Source organism: Pomacea canaliculata, linkage group LG1, assembly GCF_003073045.1.
Source record: "Pomacea canaliculata isolate SZHN2017 linkage group LG1, ASM307304v1, whole genome shotgun sequence".
In the NCBI taxonomy this organism is placed as follows: domain Eukaryota; kingdom Metazoa; phylum Mollusca; class Gastropoda; order Architaenioglossa; family Ampullariidae; genus Pomacea; species Pomacea canaliculata.
Window position 1 is genome coordinate 41,025,800 of NC_037590.1, and position 17,957 is coordinate 41,043,756.

The 17,957-nt window shown below is 43.7% G+C and overlaps 1 protein-coding gene across 1 annotated transcript in view; it reads right to left on the reverse strand.

Annotated features, from left to right (window-relative positions):
- The window catches only part of LOC112556789 (E3 ubiquitin-protein ligase TRAF7-like), a 28,194-nt gene continuing 10,237 nt past the window's right edge, over positions 1-17,957 (reverse strand). The window contains exons 19-21 of the mRNA XM_025226165.1: positions 17,430-17,561; positions 6,006-6,125; positions 1-4,733 (exon numbers count right to left, since the gene is read on the reverse strand). Of these exons, the coding sequence (XP_025081950.1) occupies positions 4,554-4,733; positions 6,006-6,125; positions 17,430-17,561 (432 nt within the window). The 3' untranslated portion in view covers positions 1-4,553. The remainder of the gene's footprint in view (positions 4,734-6,005; positions 6,126-17,429; positions 17,562-17,957) is intronic.

The window sequence follows — 17,957 nt, forward strand, 5'->3', positions numbered from 1 at the left end:
TTTCCCTTACGTAAGTCGTTTAATAAGGTTTATATATATATAATCGTCCACTCTTGACTTTTACAGCAGCAGACCAAACAGTACATACCTCGGTGCCAAGATACACTCACTACAAATTATCACAAATGGAAGTGCAGGGAAAAAAAAACAAGTGTACAATCGGCCAATCAGACATGCAGATGTGTAACGTGGTTACAGTAACCCAATAGACCTGTAGACCTGTAGACATGTAATCTGGTTTCGGCCACAACTGGACTCGGCAATCTGTGACAGTCCCAGTCGCATCGCAAAAGCAATTCTTAACTTCAAGAGTGCCTGGTGTCATCAGTCCGACATTTAACTGTACAGCAGGGCTGAGGGGACAGAAGGGGATGAGAGGGCAACGTGGGTGTTCCCTGGCTTGCCAACAACTAAGTTGTATCACAGCAAACAGCCGGCACTGTCATCAAGTGTCGCAACAGAGAAACAGGTGTGTCTATAATGAAACTGCCTGACGCATACAAAAGACCATTTTCACTATTTATTGTCCACTTACAAATGCTGTACATACAAACATTCACTGCAAACTTTATAATCTTTATAATCTGCAAAGAAACAGGTTGGACCACTCGGTGTACTGGACTTGTAGCGTGCTTCAAGAAGCTAATGTGCGTTAAATACTCAATATGGAATCACATGCAGTACATGTAAACATCTCAGAATCATATTTCAAAATTCCGCAACACCACTATAAGTATGGAATCTACTTCTGTATAATAGTTCTCGAACATACAACACAAATCGCATCATAAAACATGAGTAAATGTAAAAATAAAATCCTTCGGAGAGGAAAAAAAGCCAGCAGTGATTGTAAAGCATTTCCTGATGTAAACATAAAAACATTAACAACGTTGAACTTTGAGGCGAGAGACAGTGATGGACAAAGGTCATGAGAGGATGGGGCGGCACGTGACACTGAAGGAAAATAAAATACAAAAGAAAACAAGTCCTGTTAATGGCAAAGTGCTTCATTATCGTGTTCTCGCCTCGTGTTGAACTTTGCGACGCAAACTGTAGACACATCAGGCTCTTTCTTCACAGACGATGCCTTCATGATATCCACAAAAGTTTCGTCGCTGTGCACGTCGGTTCAGAGAAGTCACGTGACGGTGATGACGACGACACTGGGTTTGGCAGACAGCACGTAGAAACTAAACTCACTCCGTGACTAAAATGCTTTTAAAATAATAACCCCGGGGCCAGGTGCACGAAACCTCGCTAGGGCCCCAACTTAGGGTGGATGCCAAACTACGAGCTGCTGTCGTGCGTCTGGCCCCAAGTGTCATGCAGCAGGTCAACCTGCATGTACGTACTGCAGCGCCCGCGCACACACACGCACACACAAAACTTATAAATCGTCCACATTTCTTGTTATGTACTTTAAACACGATCATCGCACAGGACAACCATTCTAGCGATCCACCATTACACAGTTAACCACCTATTATATTTATTACAATTATTATATAATACTAAATAAGATAGTTCAAACATAAACCTTAAAATAGATGTAACATTATCACGGATGTTTACACAAGTCTAAGTGCTTCTAAAACTCTCGGACGAACTCTAAACATAGCAAGAAAAAAAAAACTTAAGACTTGTACTGAGAGTTGCGACCAGAAGGGCTGACAATCAACGTTTTCTTTGTCATTCAAGGATCACAGTGGCTGCTTGCTTCTCCAGGTTTTTATAAATAGTCAGCAACAAGAACTAAATCACGTGGTGGAGAACCCTGTAAACACATGCCCTATTTAGAGAAAACCCTTGAGCCGGAGAAGAAATCCGAACAGCCATTCTCTGCTCTCATGCCACCCGATCACCAATGGATGCTTCAAACTGTGCATCAGCAGGAATAAAGCGACCACCAACGCTCTGTCTGGACTGAGAAGATTGAAAAATTTAGAAAACAAAAACAAAAACGAAAGAGATAGTAGATGGTGCAAATGCCAAAGATCAGAAGACTGTCAATGACATTTGTCGAACTGTAACGAGAGCCGGACAGTCGGTTTAATTTTGGGAGAGTGAGGGGCGGCTGAACACTTTCAGTAACGACGGTGATGGAGAAACTGGGACAGACGGTGGCGACAAATAAGATGATTACGAAATAAAGGCTGCTCTTAATCTGATTTTTTCCAGGCCGAACCTATATCATGAAGATCGGCAATCTCGAAAATCTCTGAATTGTTCTTAACTGCACGAAAATGTTGATTTCTGGAGACTCGGCGAATGGCAAGGGTTAATGCAACAACATTATATAAATCTTCTACAATTAATTAAAACAATTACACTTCAAATACACAAGAATATATAGAAAAAAATGTAAAATATATAAAACTATAATTTAAAAAAAAGACAATCGCTATACAATTCAAAATATAAATAAAACCTATATAAATAAAAACTGGTTTTAAAAAGTTTGCAACATTAAGAACCAGGCCCAAGATCATCGATCTAGGCAACTATAGATCATCAGTCCTAATTTGACAATTAGTTACAGATCCATCGGATTTGAGATCGTAATTTGAGGATCACCAGATTAAGAACAATAAAATTAACAACTATAAAAACCCACCTAAACACTACAAAAACTGCCGAGGACGTCTCCCTGGGACTTTGGCACACTCAGACGCTGGCATGAAGCTCAGCAGTGACCGCAGCAGTTCATGGCTGACCATGTCAACGATTCGCATCGGCGCAGAAATACAAATGTGATAACACAGAGGACCGAAAAAAAATAAATAATAAAAATAAAAAATGGCGAGATGGAAGTGTGGCTTCGCGAAGAATATTCCTGCAGCAGGTTTATGACAGCCCTGAGACCCTTGGCTACCAGTCTCTCGGGTCAAGGACTGTTGAGACCTGGTCTTGCAGGTGCACACAAGTCTCATTCATTCTCTGGCAGCAAAGTCGCCAATGAAACGAAAATACGACTTTCTTTCTTTCTCCCGTGGTGACCAACCAAAGGTGGAAAAAAAGGCATCGAGGCTTGACCAGAGAAGACAAAGGTGCGCCGTTCACGAGAGGTAAAAGTACGGAGCTGTCTCCATCCTCGCCCAAACTAGTCTCTAGCCCGTGCACGCACCGTCTCTATATCACAGCCGCGCCTACAGGACATCTCCCCCTCCCCACCCCTTACTCTACCCCCACCCACTCATTGCACACCATACTCCTCAAAGGCGATGTTCGCTTTTCAAACTGTCATTCTAAAACTGAAAAAAAATTTGCTTAAACGAGGCGACATGGGCAGTGTAGGCAGCATCCCCACAGGAGTAAAAAAATCGCCTTTTAGCTGAAACAAAAACGAGCAACACAATCACAGCGACCAAACCTTTTCTTGTTTTCTCATACGTCAACGACGACAACATTTCGCATAGCTTTGTTCTCTTTCTTTTGTCAAAACAGTTAACAAGTTCCCCATGTTTTGCAAAGTAAAAGGCAGCGGCATCTTTGCATATCCAAATTTAAATGCGCCTTCAAATATCTTCCTTTTTTAACAATAACTTGGCCACCAGGCGTACTATAAACATTTCCGCAATTGAAGTAGATTTCTATTCATTCAGGTGCTTCTTAACCGAGGAAATATCGTCAAACATTTGATGGAGTTCGACAAAGTTGTGTGTGAAAGTCCCAGGTCTTTCGTGTCTTCTTGAGAGGCTTCCAGCGGACCCAGAACTGACCATGTCAAGCCACTTCTCCCAAATCTCCACTGGTTACAAATTTGTGCTGCCATTAACTGTATTATCGGTGCTTTTCTGATCTTGACCCATCCTTTTGAATAAAATGTTGCAGGGCTACGAACTAAATAGGTCTCGTCCTTTTACGTGTGCTAATCTTCTTTGTGCACCCTGGTCTAGTTTTAAAAGGTTGGACATGGCTGGTTTGCTCTTGTTAGCTCCATTCTTTAGTTCCTTGTCGTTCTTCCCTTGCTCTGAGTCTTTTGCCTTCATCATTCAAGTACAAACACATTCATTCCGTTAGTTTCTTGTTTAATATCTTGTATGTTCCCTCACTCACCACACACAAAAATTTCACATAAAAGTATCTTCACAGCCAATGTTAAAATCAGCAATGGGGCAATGTATACTTTTCTGACGACAACAACGACAACAACAACAGCAGAAAGACGTCTGCACAAAGCAAACACAATCAGGAAGGCACGGACGAGAAAGACAAGCGGCTGTCAGCAGAACATCAGCACGGGACGGCAAGACGCAGCAGACGGTCTGAACGAGTCACGCCTACGATCCCCAACGACCACCCAGCCACCCTCTCCCACAGTCTGCAGTTCTCCCCTCCCATCCATCCCTGTACTCTGAATCTGGAAAGCGCGTGGTGGTTGTGTAGATGTCGTACTTCTTCTTTTAACCGTCGGGCGGCAACAAACGTTCACGTCGCTGGTCGGTCTGGGGACAACAAACAAAACTTTTAACGAGAAGCGCAGGCAGGTAACTAAGACCCTTTGGGGCCCCGAAGTCATGGAAGGCTCCAACAATAATCTGTCCAGCAGGTAATCAGCTGGTCCGCCTGGGAGCAGCATCAGCAGCAGGTGTATGTGTGGGGCGGAGGGAATGCTTGAGCTTGGTAAGAACAGCGGGAGAAGGAAAGCGTTCAAGCATGTCCGTTCCAAAGTCGCGAGGCGTCCTCCAGACTCTGCACATCGTCACGGGTGGCTGCGTACCTACTTGCCAGACCTGAAAACAGATGGAAGTCAGATATCAAGGAGTAGCCTCGTCTCTTTTAGTTTAGTTTGAGTAAGAGAAGACTACCAATGTCCGAGGCCCAGAAGTATCAAACTGTTAGTAACCTACAGTCTTTTCTAAACGACTATCATTAAAATTTACTTCAACTGTCTGAAGATGATGATGTACAATCGAGTGCAGGCTCTAACGGTAGAAATAGTGAAAGTCCACGATGATGACACAAATCAACCTAGGAAAAAAAGTACATTAAATGTACATTAAACCACTAGAGAGGGGGATCTCTGGATATGGTCGAGACCTTTACTTCAAAATTTGCGAAAGCAGTTCATCTCTTCATGGCAGTACTAGACCCACGCAAATAAAAATTTAACGTGAGAGTGCGTAGTGAAACACCAGGAGACCAGCAAACACCAAGTCATTAAAGAGTTCGCCTCACAACCTCCTGTAAAAATAAGCATCAAATACAAGGGGGAGGGGGAAGAAAACAAATAAGAAAAGTCTAGACAGAAAACATACATATTAACGGACCTGAAAAAAAACTTTCGGGCACGAAGGAGAAAGAAAAAGACAGTTAAAAAAAGTCTGAAAAAGTTCTTATGGTGAAGAACGCAGCAGCTGAACATCCAAGATCACACCATGTTTTAACATCAGTCTAAGTTGGAAGTGGATGAGGTCAAGACCGCTCGACGACCAAGTTTAAAACAAATGTTGGGGGACCGCTAGGACACAGCCTGTCACGGCACCATACAGCAAGAAGGAAGGGGAGAGAGTATGAGATGTTGATGTCCTGGGATTTTATTGTAATTGCAGTGATGGTGGTGGAACTAATGACGACGATGTTATAAAAACGGTTAGGCGATACTGTCACAGAAAATGTCAAATACAACAGTATCATAGATGTCACAATCGTCACCATGATTATCTCCACTACAAGAGAGGGGAAAAAACCACGGAGCGCACAAGCATGCTCCAAGTTTGTTCACTTTGCTTTCTATGACTTGAGTAGCGAGGTGTTAGTGAAGTCTGTTGAGATCAGCGACACACGGAAGGGCGAGATGACGAGAAAGATGAAATCACTGACACAGACACACGGAGGACGAGATGACGAGAAAGATGAAATCACTGACACAGACACACGGACGGACGAGACGACAAGAAAGATGAAATCACTGACACAGACACACGGAGGCGAGACGACAAGAAAGATGAAATCACTGACACAGACACACGGATACAACCTGTACTGAAGCAAGCTCTGCCCACCTTCACTGTGCTGTCCAAGGCGCCGGAGAAAATGCGCCCCCTGGACACCGCCAGACAGGCCACCGAGCCTTGGTGCCGCACGAGAGTCTGTGTACAGATCATGTTGTCCATGCTCCATACCTGTTCATAAAAACACACAAACACACACACAAATGAAGTAAAAATTATCATACGATTTAAAAACAAACCCCCAGCAGCTGACAATTTTTAAATACCAACATTTGACATAACTTAAAACACAACAAAGTTAAAGACGGATTTTTTTTTATTTTTGTACATAAGCTGTATTTATAAAGTTGGTTAATGAACTGATGGAAGATACCTGCGAATGGTCACTCTTCTGTGAAACTAAATGAGAAAATGAATGCACACTCACACACGCAGTAAGCCGTGATGAAAGGCCGTCGAATAAAAGTAATTAATTTTTTAAATGTCACGTGATCCTATGAACCCTTTTTCCGTAATATTTTTTCTGTAAATGTTTAATTCCACGATCACAAGGCAGTCTTCTTGAATAAAAGACTTCTTTCCGCTTAGGATGCATAATTGTAGGCCAATGGCCGTGGGGCTCAGTATCATTTTTACTACTCGTCATAACGGATGAACCAACTGGATAAAAGACAAGGAAAAAGAAAACAAAAAAAAAGACAGCTATGAGAAGAAGCTGTTTCGTTCTGCCGACATATTTCTATCTCCCGTCACTGCTATTCTCTAAAAACATTCTTGCCCGCGAGAAACTTTTTGTCAACAGCGAACAGCCGTAACCACGCGACCCTTCACCGCCCTCGCCTTCCTACCTCCCCCACTCTCATCGGATGTGCCTGTTATCGTCCCGCCCCTCCCCTCTCGCTCACCCCTCCCCCAACCCACCAACCAGCGTCTCTGGTATTTAAATGCTGCTGGCGCGAACGTTGCCGGCCGCTCAAGGTGAACGTTCGCTCAGCGTTCGTTCTATTCCACTTTCGCTCTCTCTCCCCCTCCCTCTCACTCTCCCGCACTTCTCCCCCCATCACAAGATCCTTCGTTACTTTTTTTTTAAAAGGCGAGACATAGAGAGAGAAGCCTTGTCCTTTCATCGTTCGCCTCGTTCACATCTCCCTCGCCCTCCTCGTTTTCTCTCTCTACAGCACGTGCTGCGCACTGACGCGCCCTGCACCGGGATTCTGCTGCTGCTGCTGCTGCTGCTGCTGCTGCTGACCGATACCCGCCGCAAGACCAGGCAGGGAGTAGTCTCGCTCGGCGACATCAGGTGACAGACGCAGGTGCTGCACGTGCTGGCCACCATGAGGACCCTGGTCATCGCCATGCTCTCCCTGGCTTTATTCGCCATCTCCACGTCCGGTGAGTCGTGCTCAGCCTCTTAGCTATATGTTGTCTCACTTACAGGACCTGACTGTCAAACGTCCCCGGGCAAAATGTTAACAAAGCGGTCGTATGAAAAAAAAGCCACACTGACATGTTTACCAATATTTGTATGATGAATAAGACATTTATCTCTGGGTTCTGCTAAGGTTTGATCGCGATGTCTTATGGTTCCTCTACAGAGCGGAGGAAAAAAAAAAAAATCGACAAAAGTGTCAACGGAGACGAATGATTTTTGCTAAAAACTTATTTTAAAAGAAGAAATTATAGACGATTCTTTCTTCTTGTGGTTTTACTTTTATTTCTTGTTCTTTTTTTTAATATCATTCATACTTTAAAAACTCCTGATTACTCTGTGACACTGGTGTGTAGGTCATCTGATGTCAAGTTCTGTCTGCCTCACACTGAGATGCCACAAACTTCATATCCTGACTAGTTACACTCGTTTATCACCACTTCCCACTTCTCAGAAACTTTCCCCATCCACCAAAGTCGCTTGTGGACAAGTGTGAACACAAGCAGATCCCTAGCGAATTTTACCACCATCTGGGAAGTTGTTTGTGCGTCTTGTCAACACCTTCCCACCAACAGGTTGAGCAGGTTTTTATTCCATGCTTTGACAGACGTCCATGTAGTTCCATCCGTTATCGAATAAGTATGTTTCGTAATTTCTTTCTGATTTTCTGCCAATCATTAGCCACCACCAAAGCTATCCCTCCAAAAAAAAAAGCTTCAAATTTTGTCAGTTTTTCTGTTATTTTGTTAACATGCACGTGAAATGTCGCTCGCGTGTGATGTCGGTCGTGGTTTCCTCCTTGTGTCGTCGAACCGTATTGCGTTGTCCCTCCTGTCAGTTCTTGCAACTGTCGGGCTTCACAAACTTCCTGATGGCCTGATGCACGTCTGCCCTGCCCCTGGTCATGAATATCTAAAGGTCGACCTCTAGTGGAGACACTCCGGTGAATATGTGGCTAAGTCTGGCATTTAATGACAGTGTCTCGTGGAAACCAGTGTTAACATTACCTACATGGGATGTGCAACATGCGAGGTTGTGACAGTATGTGTCTCGTGAGTGGAATTATCTTTACCAAGATGAATCGGGGTCTGCGAGTTCTAGCAAGCCCAATCGCATTTTTCTGACACATTTTTTAACAGAAAGGTGTGTACCGGCCTTTACATGTCCAGGAGATGGTAGGAAGCCCGATCCTCGATTCTGTGTCATTTGATGGCGGCCATAAGGATATGTTAGCTGACATCTATATAAGTAAAATTCAATACAGATGGTGCCACGAGTAAAATGATTCTTTTCAAAAGACTGAGCATATAAAAAACACAGGGAACAGCATGTCTGACAGATCATCCGCAGGTCAGGCGAGACTTTATCGTCTCTGGTCGGCTAATGGATTCTGGAAAAGAAAGAGAGGCAAGAGAAATACAGACTTTGTAAGACAACGCACTGCCGGCAAGCGCTGTCCTCGGCATCCAGTGCCACCAGAGATGGAAATAATGATACGACTGGCCATTTGCACGCGAGTTCTCACAAAGCCCAGGTCGGAAGCGCATCTAACGTGCTAAAAGCGATATTAATCAGCAGCATGGGCAAGCTATAAAGAACCACCATTACCAGTAGAGCGAAATTCTAGAATGGTCTGCCTGTGTCACAACCAGCGTCTCCTATCTCGCCTGCTTCGGGTACCAGGTGAGAAATGGCTTGTAGTCAACGCGCATGCGCCAAATATCGACCTGGTTCCGCCCGAAAGGTGCTTGGGTTTATGAACAGGTGGCGCTATTCAAACTGAAATAACGGCTGGGTTTCCTCAGTCTGTTAAGAATAACGTCCTCGGGTATGGCTTTACACAGACTGGACTGATGACACGCGGTCGAAATGATCCTATCAGCCCTAACACTAGCGCCTTTTCCTTTTGCTTTCTCGGTACCAGAGAGCAATTAACGTTAAGAAAGTAAAATATATCAACTTATGGTAGATTCTCTTAGCATTAGTGCGCATGCGCACACCATAAATTGCTTCGCAGCCAGCGCCTGGACGTCTGAAGAGACTTTAAAGGCCGACCCGAGTGCAAAAATATTTTAAAATAAGTTTGATTTATTCGGACACCAATTCCCAATGTCTGATCGAAACACTGTTCTGCTCGCGAGGTAAGTTCTTTAAACAGAGCAAGATTTCACCTGGGTTTTGGAAAGCAGTCGTTTTTTGTCAGTGACGTCACAAACAAAGACAAGCTGATTGGACAACATTCTGTCTGGCACGCGCTCCAAAACTCTCGCGCTGGCTGCCGCCAGTAGTTATGGTTTGGGTCAACCCTTGCTGTACAGTATTGTAGCACATTAAAGTACATCACAAAGTCCTCTCATCTTCCCAGCGATCTTTGCTCGTAATTTCGGGTTCGCCTTTAAGGGGGCGTGGCTTGTCGGTTACCTTTCCGACCTCTGTATACTCGCGCTCTACGCCGTGAAGTATAATTAGTTTCGGATGATCAGTCACTTTCGCTCAGCAAATAACACAGCGCTCCGATCTGATGAGGATAGAATATAATTCTCTTTTTCAAAAAAACTCAGATTTCTGTGATTCCCAGTGGATGGTCTGCGCTTCTAATGAATGGAGAGTGATAGTCGGTATTTTTAGCTGAAAACGAAGCTAGCTTTTCATCCGACAGAGAAAAATAATCAACTGATCTCTATTTCTATAATAGTTTCTATGAGGAACAAGCTGGTCTGCCAGTTTATCTCGGAGGTCTAAGCAAAGTACTGTTAATGTGCTTCATATTGCTGTTTTCGGTTGACATTTATACTCTGTGAGCTTTCTCAGTCTTTACATGCACAGAGACAATATAGGAGAGCTGAAGATTAAGCTTTGAGGGTGAGACCCACTTCATCTAATTATCGGCAGACCTTCAAACCGATTCCAGCTCATCGCAACTGTACCGTCCTCGTCACCATCATTCCTTTCATCACCACCGACAACGACACGTCCTGTGCGATCTCGGAAGCTCGTGCGACGACAAAGACGATGTATTCTTACACCTGAACGAAAAGTGCAGCAGCTGTGGCCAGCACACTGAGCATGTAACCAGAGACCATGGCGACAACGGACCCAACACTATGTACGCGTAGTGGCGCAGAGTTGAAGGATCTCTCGACTAGTTGTGTGGACCCATAAGGCAAGTTCAGGCAAGTTCAGGCAACTTCCGTTTAGTGATCATGGTCAGGATTGAAGCCTGTCGCTAGCGGGCTGCCTTCCCGCATTTTATCGATGTTGCCGAAAAAAAACAACTGAAGGACTATTTTCTAAACTACTTGTTTGATTGGATGGTGTCAGTCTACTCACCCCCAGCACACCAATCCACTTTCTCCTCCTCCCACCTACACTCCTTTCCAAACGTCTGCTCCTTTCTACGTTCCAACCTTCCACCCCGCCCCCGGACTTTTTATGGATTTTGGATTTGCCTCATTAGTGCACAAGGGGTCGACTAATCCCTGGATATGGACGAAATAGATTTTCTGGCGGTTCGGTTACTTACTGATCAATAGGCTTCTTGCAAAGAGATCTATTTCCTTCGTTGGTTTTTTGTTTCCTAACGCGGAGGACCCGAGAAAGATCGCACTTCCGGCTGACCGCCTCATTCCGCATAACACTGCACTGCAGGGCCTCTATCCCAACCCACGGCGGGCGAATGAATCGAGAAATCTCTAGAAACATATCGAGTAGACGTGATAAATGAGGGATTGTGGGAAGATTCTCTCTCTGAAATGCGCGCATATATATGTATAATATATATGTATATATGCACTACAGAGAGAGAGAGGGAAAGAAAGAAATGGAAGAGTCGTGGCTTCGTCTGGTTTTATTTCCGAAACCTGCGAACGGCCAGCCTGAGTGCGTGTTTGCACGCTCACTGTCATCCTTCCAATGGATTCTAATCTTCACTGTACCCGCAGACGGCCCAAGATGGAGCGAGGACACTCACCGGGAGGGAAAAACCATTTGTCTTTCTCACACTTGTGGTTAACCGCGCGAGGGTTCATAATGCGACTCAGCAATCGCCAGATTGATTTTTTTTTTTTTGGCGCGGCGTCTGGGATTGAATGCCCAAACATCAACCCATGAAAATATCCGTAACAAGTTGGGGGGAAGGGGTAGCTTGTTTTTTTTTTTATTAAAAAAAACATAAGCAGCGAGCAACGAAAATAAATGTCGTATGGCTGACTTGCTCGTGGATAATCAGTTGAGATTTAATGCAGGAACCAGGTGAGGCTCAACTGGTTAATTTATTATGAAAGGCTGCTAGACGGACATGTTGCCAGACATCTGGTAGTTACGAAGCGAGGGTAAGTCGTTGCCCTAGGACAGTATGGAGAAACGCGAGGACAAACGTCCGTTTCTAAAAGTATAAAGCGGTGTCTAGACCCCGCAGGTGTTGTTTAACCCCCGGAGCTGTAGTTATAAAGCGGTGGCAAACGTGCTCTGGGGTAAACATACAGTTTCCGCGGGGTGGACACTGCTTTATTATTTCGGGAACAAGACACTTCTCCTTGGGATCCCCATTTCGCCTTGTGGAAACGACTTGATCTCGCTTGATAACTACGGCCCCTGTTGGCTAATTAGCGCTAACCAGTCAGCTAACCTGCTAACTAAAGCAAGGTGTGTAAGTAGTGTATGTTGGAATGTCCCACCCCTGCTTTTGACGGGTAACTTGAACAAATAAAGCCGTTTTTACGCCCTCTCTAGCACTATGGCTAGCATAGTAGGCTGTTTACATTTTCGACATTAACTTTCATCTCATAGGAAATCTGATATTTATCTCAGGAAATATAAGCATCCCGTAATTCGTTCCATTAGGTTTCCCTTTTTATAGGTCAAAAAAGAAGAAACCCAAAGAAGTCCAGCCAGCACAACTGTGCGAGAACAAAGAATCATACTGGCTACTTTTATCCAGGATTCTTATTTTTCCCCATTCACTTTCTCCCCACTCCATCCCACCCCCATCTTTATTATTATTATTGATGTAATTGCTGGCACATTCCATGAAAATTTTAGTTCTGGAAGCATCAGACGAATTTTGTGGCAAGCCTAGGAGGCTCAGCAGTCACAGTCGCGTGACCGAGTGTCTCGCCACCCGGAATGTGGCTCCCCCGCTCCCCTTCTGCGCACTTGATCGGTTTGTACGACCACGCAAGACTCAAGCCCATCCAGAACTATCAGTCACAAATCTGACTCCTGCTACATGGTCTGGTTCATGTAAGGTTTTCGTTGTTGTTGTTGATGACATGCTTACGGTCGACAAAGTATTTCCAATCAAGGTCACCGCCAAGTCACGTGACTGACGAGGTGATGATGGCATAAAATGGACGATTGCATGCAAGAAAAAAGAAAGGGGAAGGGGTGAGAAAGAAATCTACGTGATACACGTGACAGCCGAACAGCTACCCCGTTCAAAGATGACCACGCGCAGACAAACGAGAAACTCCATCTTCTTCAACAGCCTCGCGGTCGCCGCCATCTTTCTTCCGAGTCGACAACGCAAAGCGCACCAACCAATCAGAAGTGGACACATTTCTCTCCCACAAGAATAAACCCTCTTTTCACTTACCACCAGCAGGGTCCGCAGAGACTGCTGGAAACAAATGGGTATGTAGACAACGAGGAATTGCTGTGAAATCGCGTGCCGCTGCCTCATTTCCAGGCGACGGGTGGTCCGGATGAAGCCGTGTGATTTTTGCGCTTTTGCTATTTTGCTTCTTAAGTCTCTCTCCCAAACTTTTTTCATTTCACTGTGCACACCTCTGTGTATTAGAGAGAGGGGCAGACACAAAAAAAACTGCGATTTATGATTTATACCGCAGTTTACAAGCAAGCGTTCTAAACCTTCAACATCTAGGGATAGGTTAAAATATTTGCTTTTTAATCAGATGTTATGGCTAAAAATTCCCCCCGACACACACCGGGCTTATAACCAATAAAATAAAATAAAGGATTAAGCACCCGGTGAAATAAGGTAAATTATTGCAAATGCTGACATTCCGGTCATATAAGAAATGTGTCGGTCACATCTGCGTTATATTTGACAAGGGAAAACAGACACTCGACTGCACAACAGCTGCTTGAAAAACAGGCGATTTTTTTTTCTGAAAGAGAGTTTGGAAAGCGGGTTCGTATTGGGGATTTAGAGGAGAATATTTATTCTGTGGCTTTCCTACATTTGTTTCATTCGCCCACCTCCAGCAAAAATAGCACGCGGCTCGACGGATTTCAATTAAACACGACGTGCGTTTGAGATGGATGAATACTTAAAACTATCATCTGATGCTCAGCACAGAATCCCCTATTGTGCCGACTGCGTTGGTCGAAGAAAACGGTAAATTTTCCCGTCGTTTACTGACCAGAGCCTTCAGTCAAAGGTGGGCCACAAGAGGGTAGAATAACGACCGTGACGTCAGCGCAGAAAAACAAAGCTGCCGTCTGAAATCAGGAGCATGTATTAACTAGGACACTGAGCATCGTCAGCCTACTTGTCCCCGAGGGCAGAAACTTGCTCTCAATTCACAAATACAATGAAGAACTTGAAATATAATCAGCTACAAGCAAGCGCTCCTTGCACTTTCTGAAAATATGTTTCGATTTAAAAAAAAAAATTTTTTAAACACTGATCCCTGATCTTTCGGCAGTTTTGATTCACTGCACCTCCCCAAGATCTTCTTTCTCGGGAAAGATGGCTGACACTGGAGAGCCGACCGTTTCTCAAGAACGCCAGAGAAGACACATTATCTAAGAGAAAATACGACACGAGACAGGAGCGGGAGTTCTTCAATTTCAGCGAGATCGAAAGCAAATTTAGCTACAGGTGGAGATTCAACAGGTCTTCTTGTAAGGCGAGAGTACCAGACGACAGCGATAGGAGAGAGTCCTGAGCAGCGACTGAGAGGTGAAAGGTGATGGTCGAACCTTCTGGAAAGTGGGTGATGATTGGCACCTCAGCCGCACAAGAGGGTGTGAAAACTCTCGGCAATTAATACCCGCTGTTTGCCCGACACCAAGTGCAGCACCGTGCTCTCTGACCTCAATCTTGCGCTCTGCTCAAATCTCACGACCTTAACTGGACATGGACAGGCGCTTTCTTTCCAGTCCCTCGTGGTCGAGATTCTGCAGAAAACCATTCTGGGTCCTTTTGAATCGTTTTCTCAAAAAAAAAAAAAAAAAAAAAATTAGTCTGTCGGCTTTGTGTTCGGTCGTTCACTAACATGTCTTTGTGGAACTCTCTTGTCAACTCGGTCGTTGGCCAGCGACTCCCTAAAGTGAATATGCCCCTGTCAAGACAGGAAGCGCTGCCAGTCAGCAGCTTTTAACGTTTAATTAATTAAAATTGACAGGTTCCTGCCACTCTGCCTCTCGTTTAGCAGCATGTCATAATCCATATCCACTGACCGTCCATCTATGTCCAGTTCTGTTGCTACGTGTGGTCCAGAATCAAGATGCTCTGAATCCATGTCCTTCGAACTCTCAACTTTGAATTCTACCATCACGGTCCGGTCAACGAAATGCTCATAGTTCGGCAAAAATTCTCACAAATAGTCAAATCCATTATACAGCAGCCTCAACCTGGCACCAAATGCCACATTCACTTTTTCATCCCAATTTCAAAATTAATGCTACGTGCTATGACTGAAAAAGAAAACCTGAAGAAGTCCGAAACTGCGATTTTAAAGCTTACACTTCGTGTCATTCTTGTTGTATGCAGAGTGAAATTGTGCGTCCTTAGTTTGTTGCTCGCGCTGCCACATCGTCACGAGCGTACGCACTCACCCAAATCCAAAGGCAGGCGATCCCTCCAACACGCCTGTCTTTTATGCAACTCACACATGCACACGCAATGTTCAGACGCCAAAACGAAGATGGACGTGCTGCCTCTAAATAACTCTCCTGAACACTTTGACATCCCTCTCTCTGATTGCAGGCTACAGGTTCTACGGCCCTTACGACATCTTCCAGCCCCGTGCCGCCAGATGGCAGTCACGACTGAAATCAGAAGGTTGGCTCGGTATGGCTTTTTAACCTCCGCAGTAGCTGTCTGCCCTCATACGTGACCCCTCCTCGCCAACTACCGCTCCTCTCTTTCTATCTTACATCCTGTACCCAATCCTCAACAGATTGTGAAATGTGTGGCTGATGAACATTTTTGTTGATTTAAGAGCACTATATACTTATTAACTGTTGTCTGCACATTTGTATCCATCATGCTTGCATGACTTGCTCACTTTTGTTTCCATGTTGGGTGTTCGATGATAATTTTCTACGTTACAGTCATTCCCTCCCCAACTATCTTCGATTTATTTATTTTTGTTTTTTGTTCGCATTAAGTAATGTTACATGCACGGTCAGCACGCTTCAGGTGATGTAACCTGCATGGTGAGCACGCTTCAGGTAATATTACAAGAACTGTGAGCACGCTTCAGGTAATCAATGTTACATGCATAGTGAACACGCTTACATAGTTTTATAGTGCGCTGTACAAGCCCTTAAATAATGATAATAAAAACTCAAGCTAAAACAATACCTACGGTGAAATGTTTAACTGTCAAAAAACGAGCCGGCATATGGCACCTGCCGAAGCTATTTCCTCATCTTAAAAAAAAAAAAAAAGGTGATTACAAATGTTTATCATTGAGAAAAGCCCGCACGTGATTCCACGCATCTACACAACTTCTGCTGCGTCCTTCCGCAGGTGGCAGCGCCCAGGCCGGTCCCCTCCGGACATCCATCCAGCCAAGCGACCCCGACTACTACCCCAAGCTCATCAACTGGCTGGACCATGTGGGCCGTCGCTGACCAGCCGCCGCTGAGGCGGTCATGCGTCTAACGGTCTTTGTTGACAAGTGTTCTGCCTGGAATGACCTCTTGCGTGTCTGTCTAGCATCCTGTGATTTGCATCACACTACTACTCCATACTCTAACCTTTTCCTTAACACCAGATTGTTGCTTACCATGCGTTATACAGGCTATCGCGGAAAGTATGGGCAGATTTTGAAGGATGTGGGTGTGGAGATGAGGACTATTATGTCACAATTTTATTTTATTTTGCTTTTACAACATTTGAAGATCTCGCTGAGAATTCTTCTGTACCAGTCAATTCATCTGTTTTGCAGTTTATCTATTTCAGCAAGCATAGTGCTTTAAGCAAAAGATGTTCATGCCACCAAATTTATCATATGCAGTTGGAGGTCTTCAAAATTAGCTCCACCATTTATTCTCCAATTTCATATAACAACCTGGCTAACGGTTACAGGCTATGCATCTGTTTAGGTTTATGAAATTGCAGCTTATTAGATTAAGTAGCAATGCATCAGCAACAAATCAATTCTCTTCTTTTGTAGTTGACCATGAACCACAAGAGAAAAGCCTTTGTAGCATGAAATTTCATTTTTAGGCCTTCCCCCGATGCATATTTAAATTCCTGTTATGTAGGCTCCTTCTAAAATCAGTCTCAGTACCCGACTGACACAACACAGGCAGTTCCATTTTCTGCATTTTCTGTTTATACAACAAAACTAAAAGAAAAAAAATCTGAATCTTGTACAACCAGGAAATGTAACCTATCAAAACACATATCTGTAATCAAGCTCCAGTCATACTAAGATTGTAAGATTAGAAATAAACAGGTTATGTAAATACCTTTGGGATTTTACTTACAAACCTTAATGTCTTCAGGAAAGAATAAAATATTCTTAAAACTGTTTCTTGTTTGCATTTTTTATTGTTTAATATTGAAATCATAAATAAAATATTTAATGATTAACCTCATTTATTTTCAAGTAATCTGCAAGTACACTTTATCAACATGTCACTAACAGCACAAAGAGCATCAAGTAATCATGGACACATACATATGTACACACAAACATTTGTATGTGCAGCCAAGGACTATACGCACCAAAGAATTTCAACCTTTAAACTAAAATACTGAGTAAAGTCAACAAGACACTTCATTAGAATACCCATGGAAGATCCCCTCGTAAAGACTAGCTTGAAATAAAGAGACTGGTACTCACCCGCAAAGAGCGATCATAGGAAGCACTGAAGACTTTGGTGCCAGATGCCGTTTGTAATGCAGAAAGGGCATATACAGTCCCAGAGTGACCCATCAACGTTGATAACTGCTTGTATGAATTAAGCTCCCATACCTACATTTCAAAAGGGAATGTCAACTAGTATAAAATGCAACTGTAACAACCAAAACACACAAAAGAAGGGGAAGGAGGTAAATCATTTTACGCAGTGCATATCTATAGGGCATGCAGACATTTAAGAACTAAACAGAAAAGCATTATTTGTAACAATTTATTCTAGGCTCACCATTTCAATTTCAGCTAAAAGTATTCATGAAATAATAACAACACTTAATTAACATCAAGTGTTAGTACTAGCTTGGCAGGGTTAAGGATAGAAAAAAGCTACAGCACAGAAAGGAAACCAAGTGCACTACACTTCTATAGATGTTTGTTTCTTACATTCTCTGCAAACTTTTCCAAATTTATAATCCATATTATTTACATTTTTATGTCCATATAACCTACAAA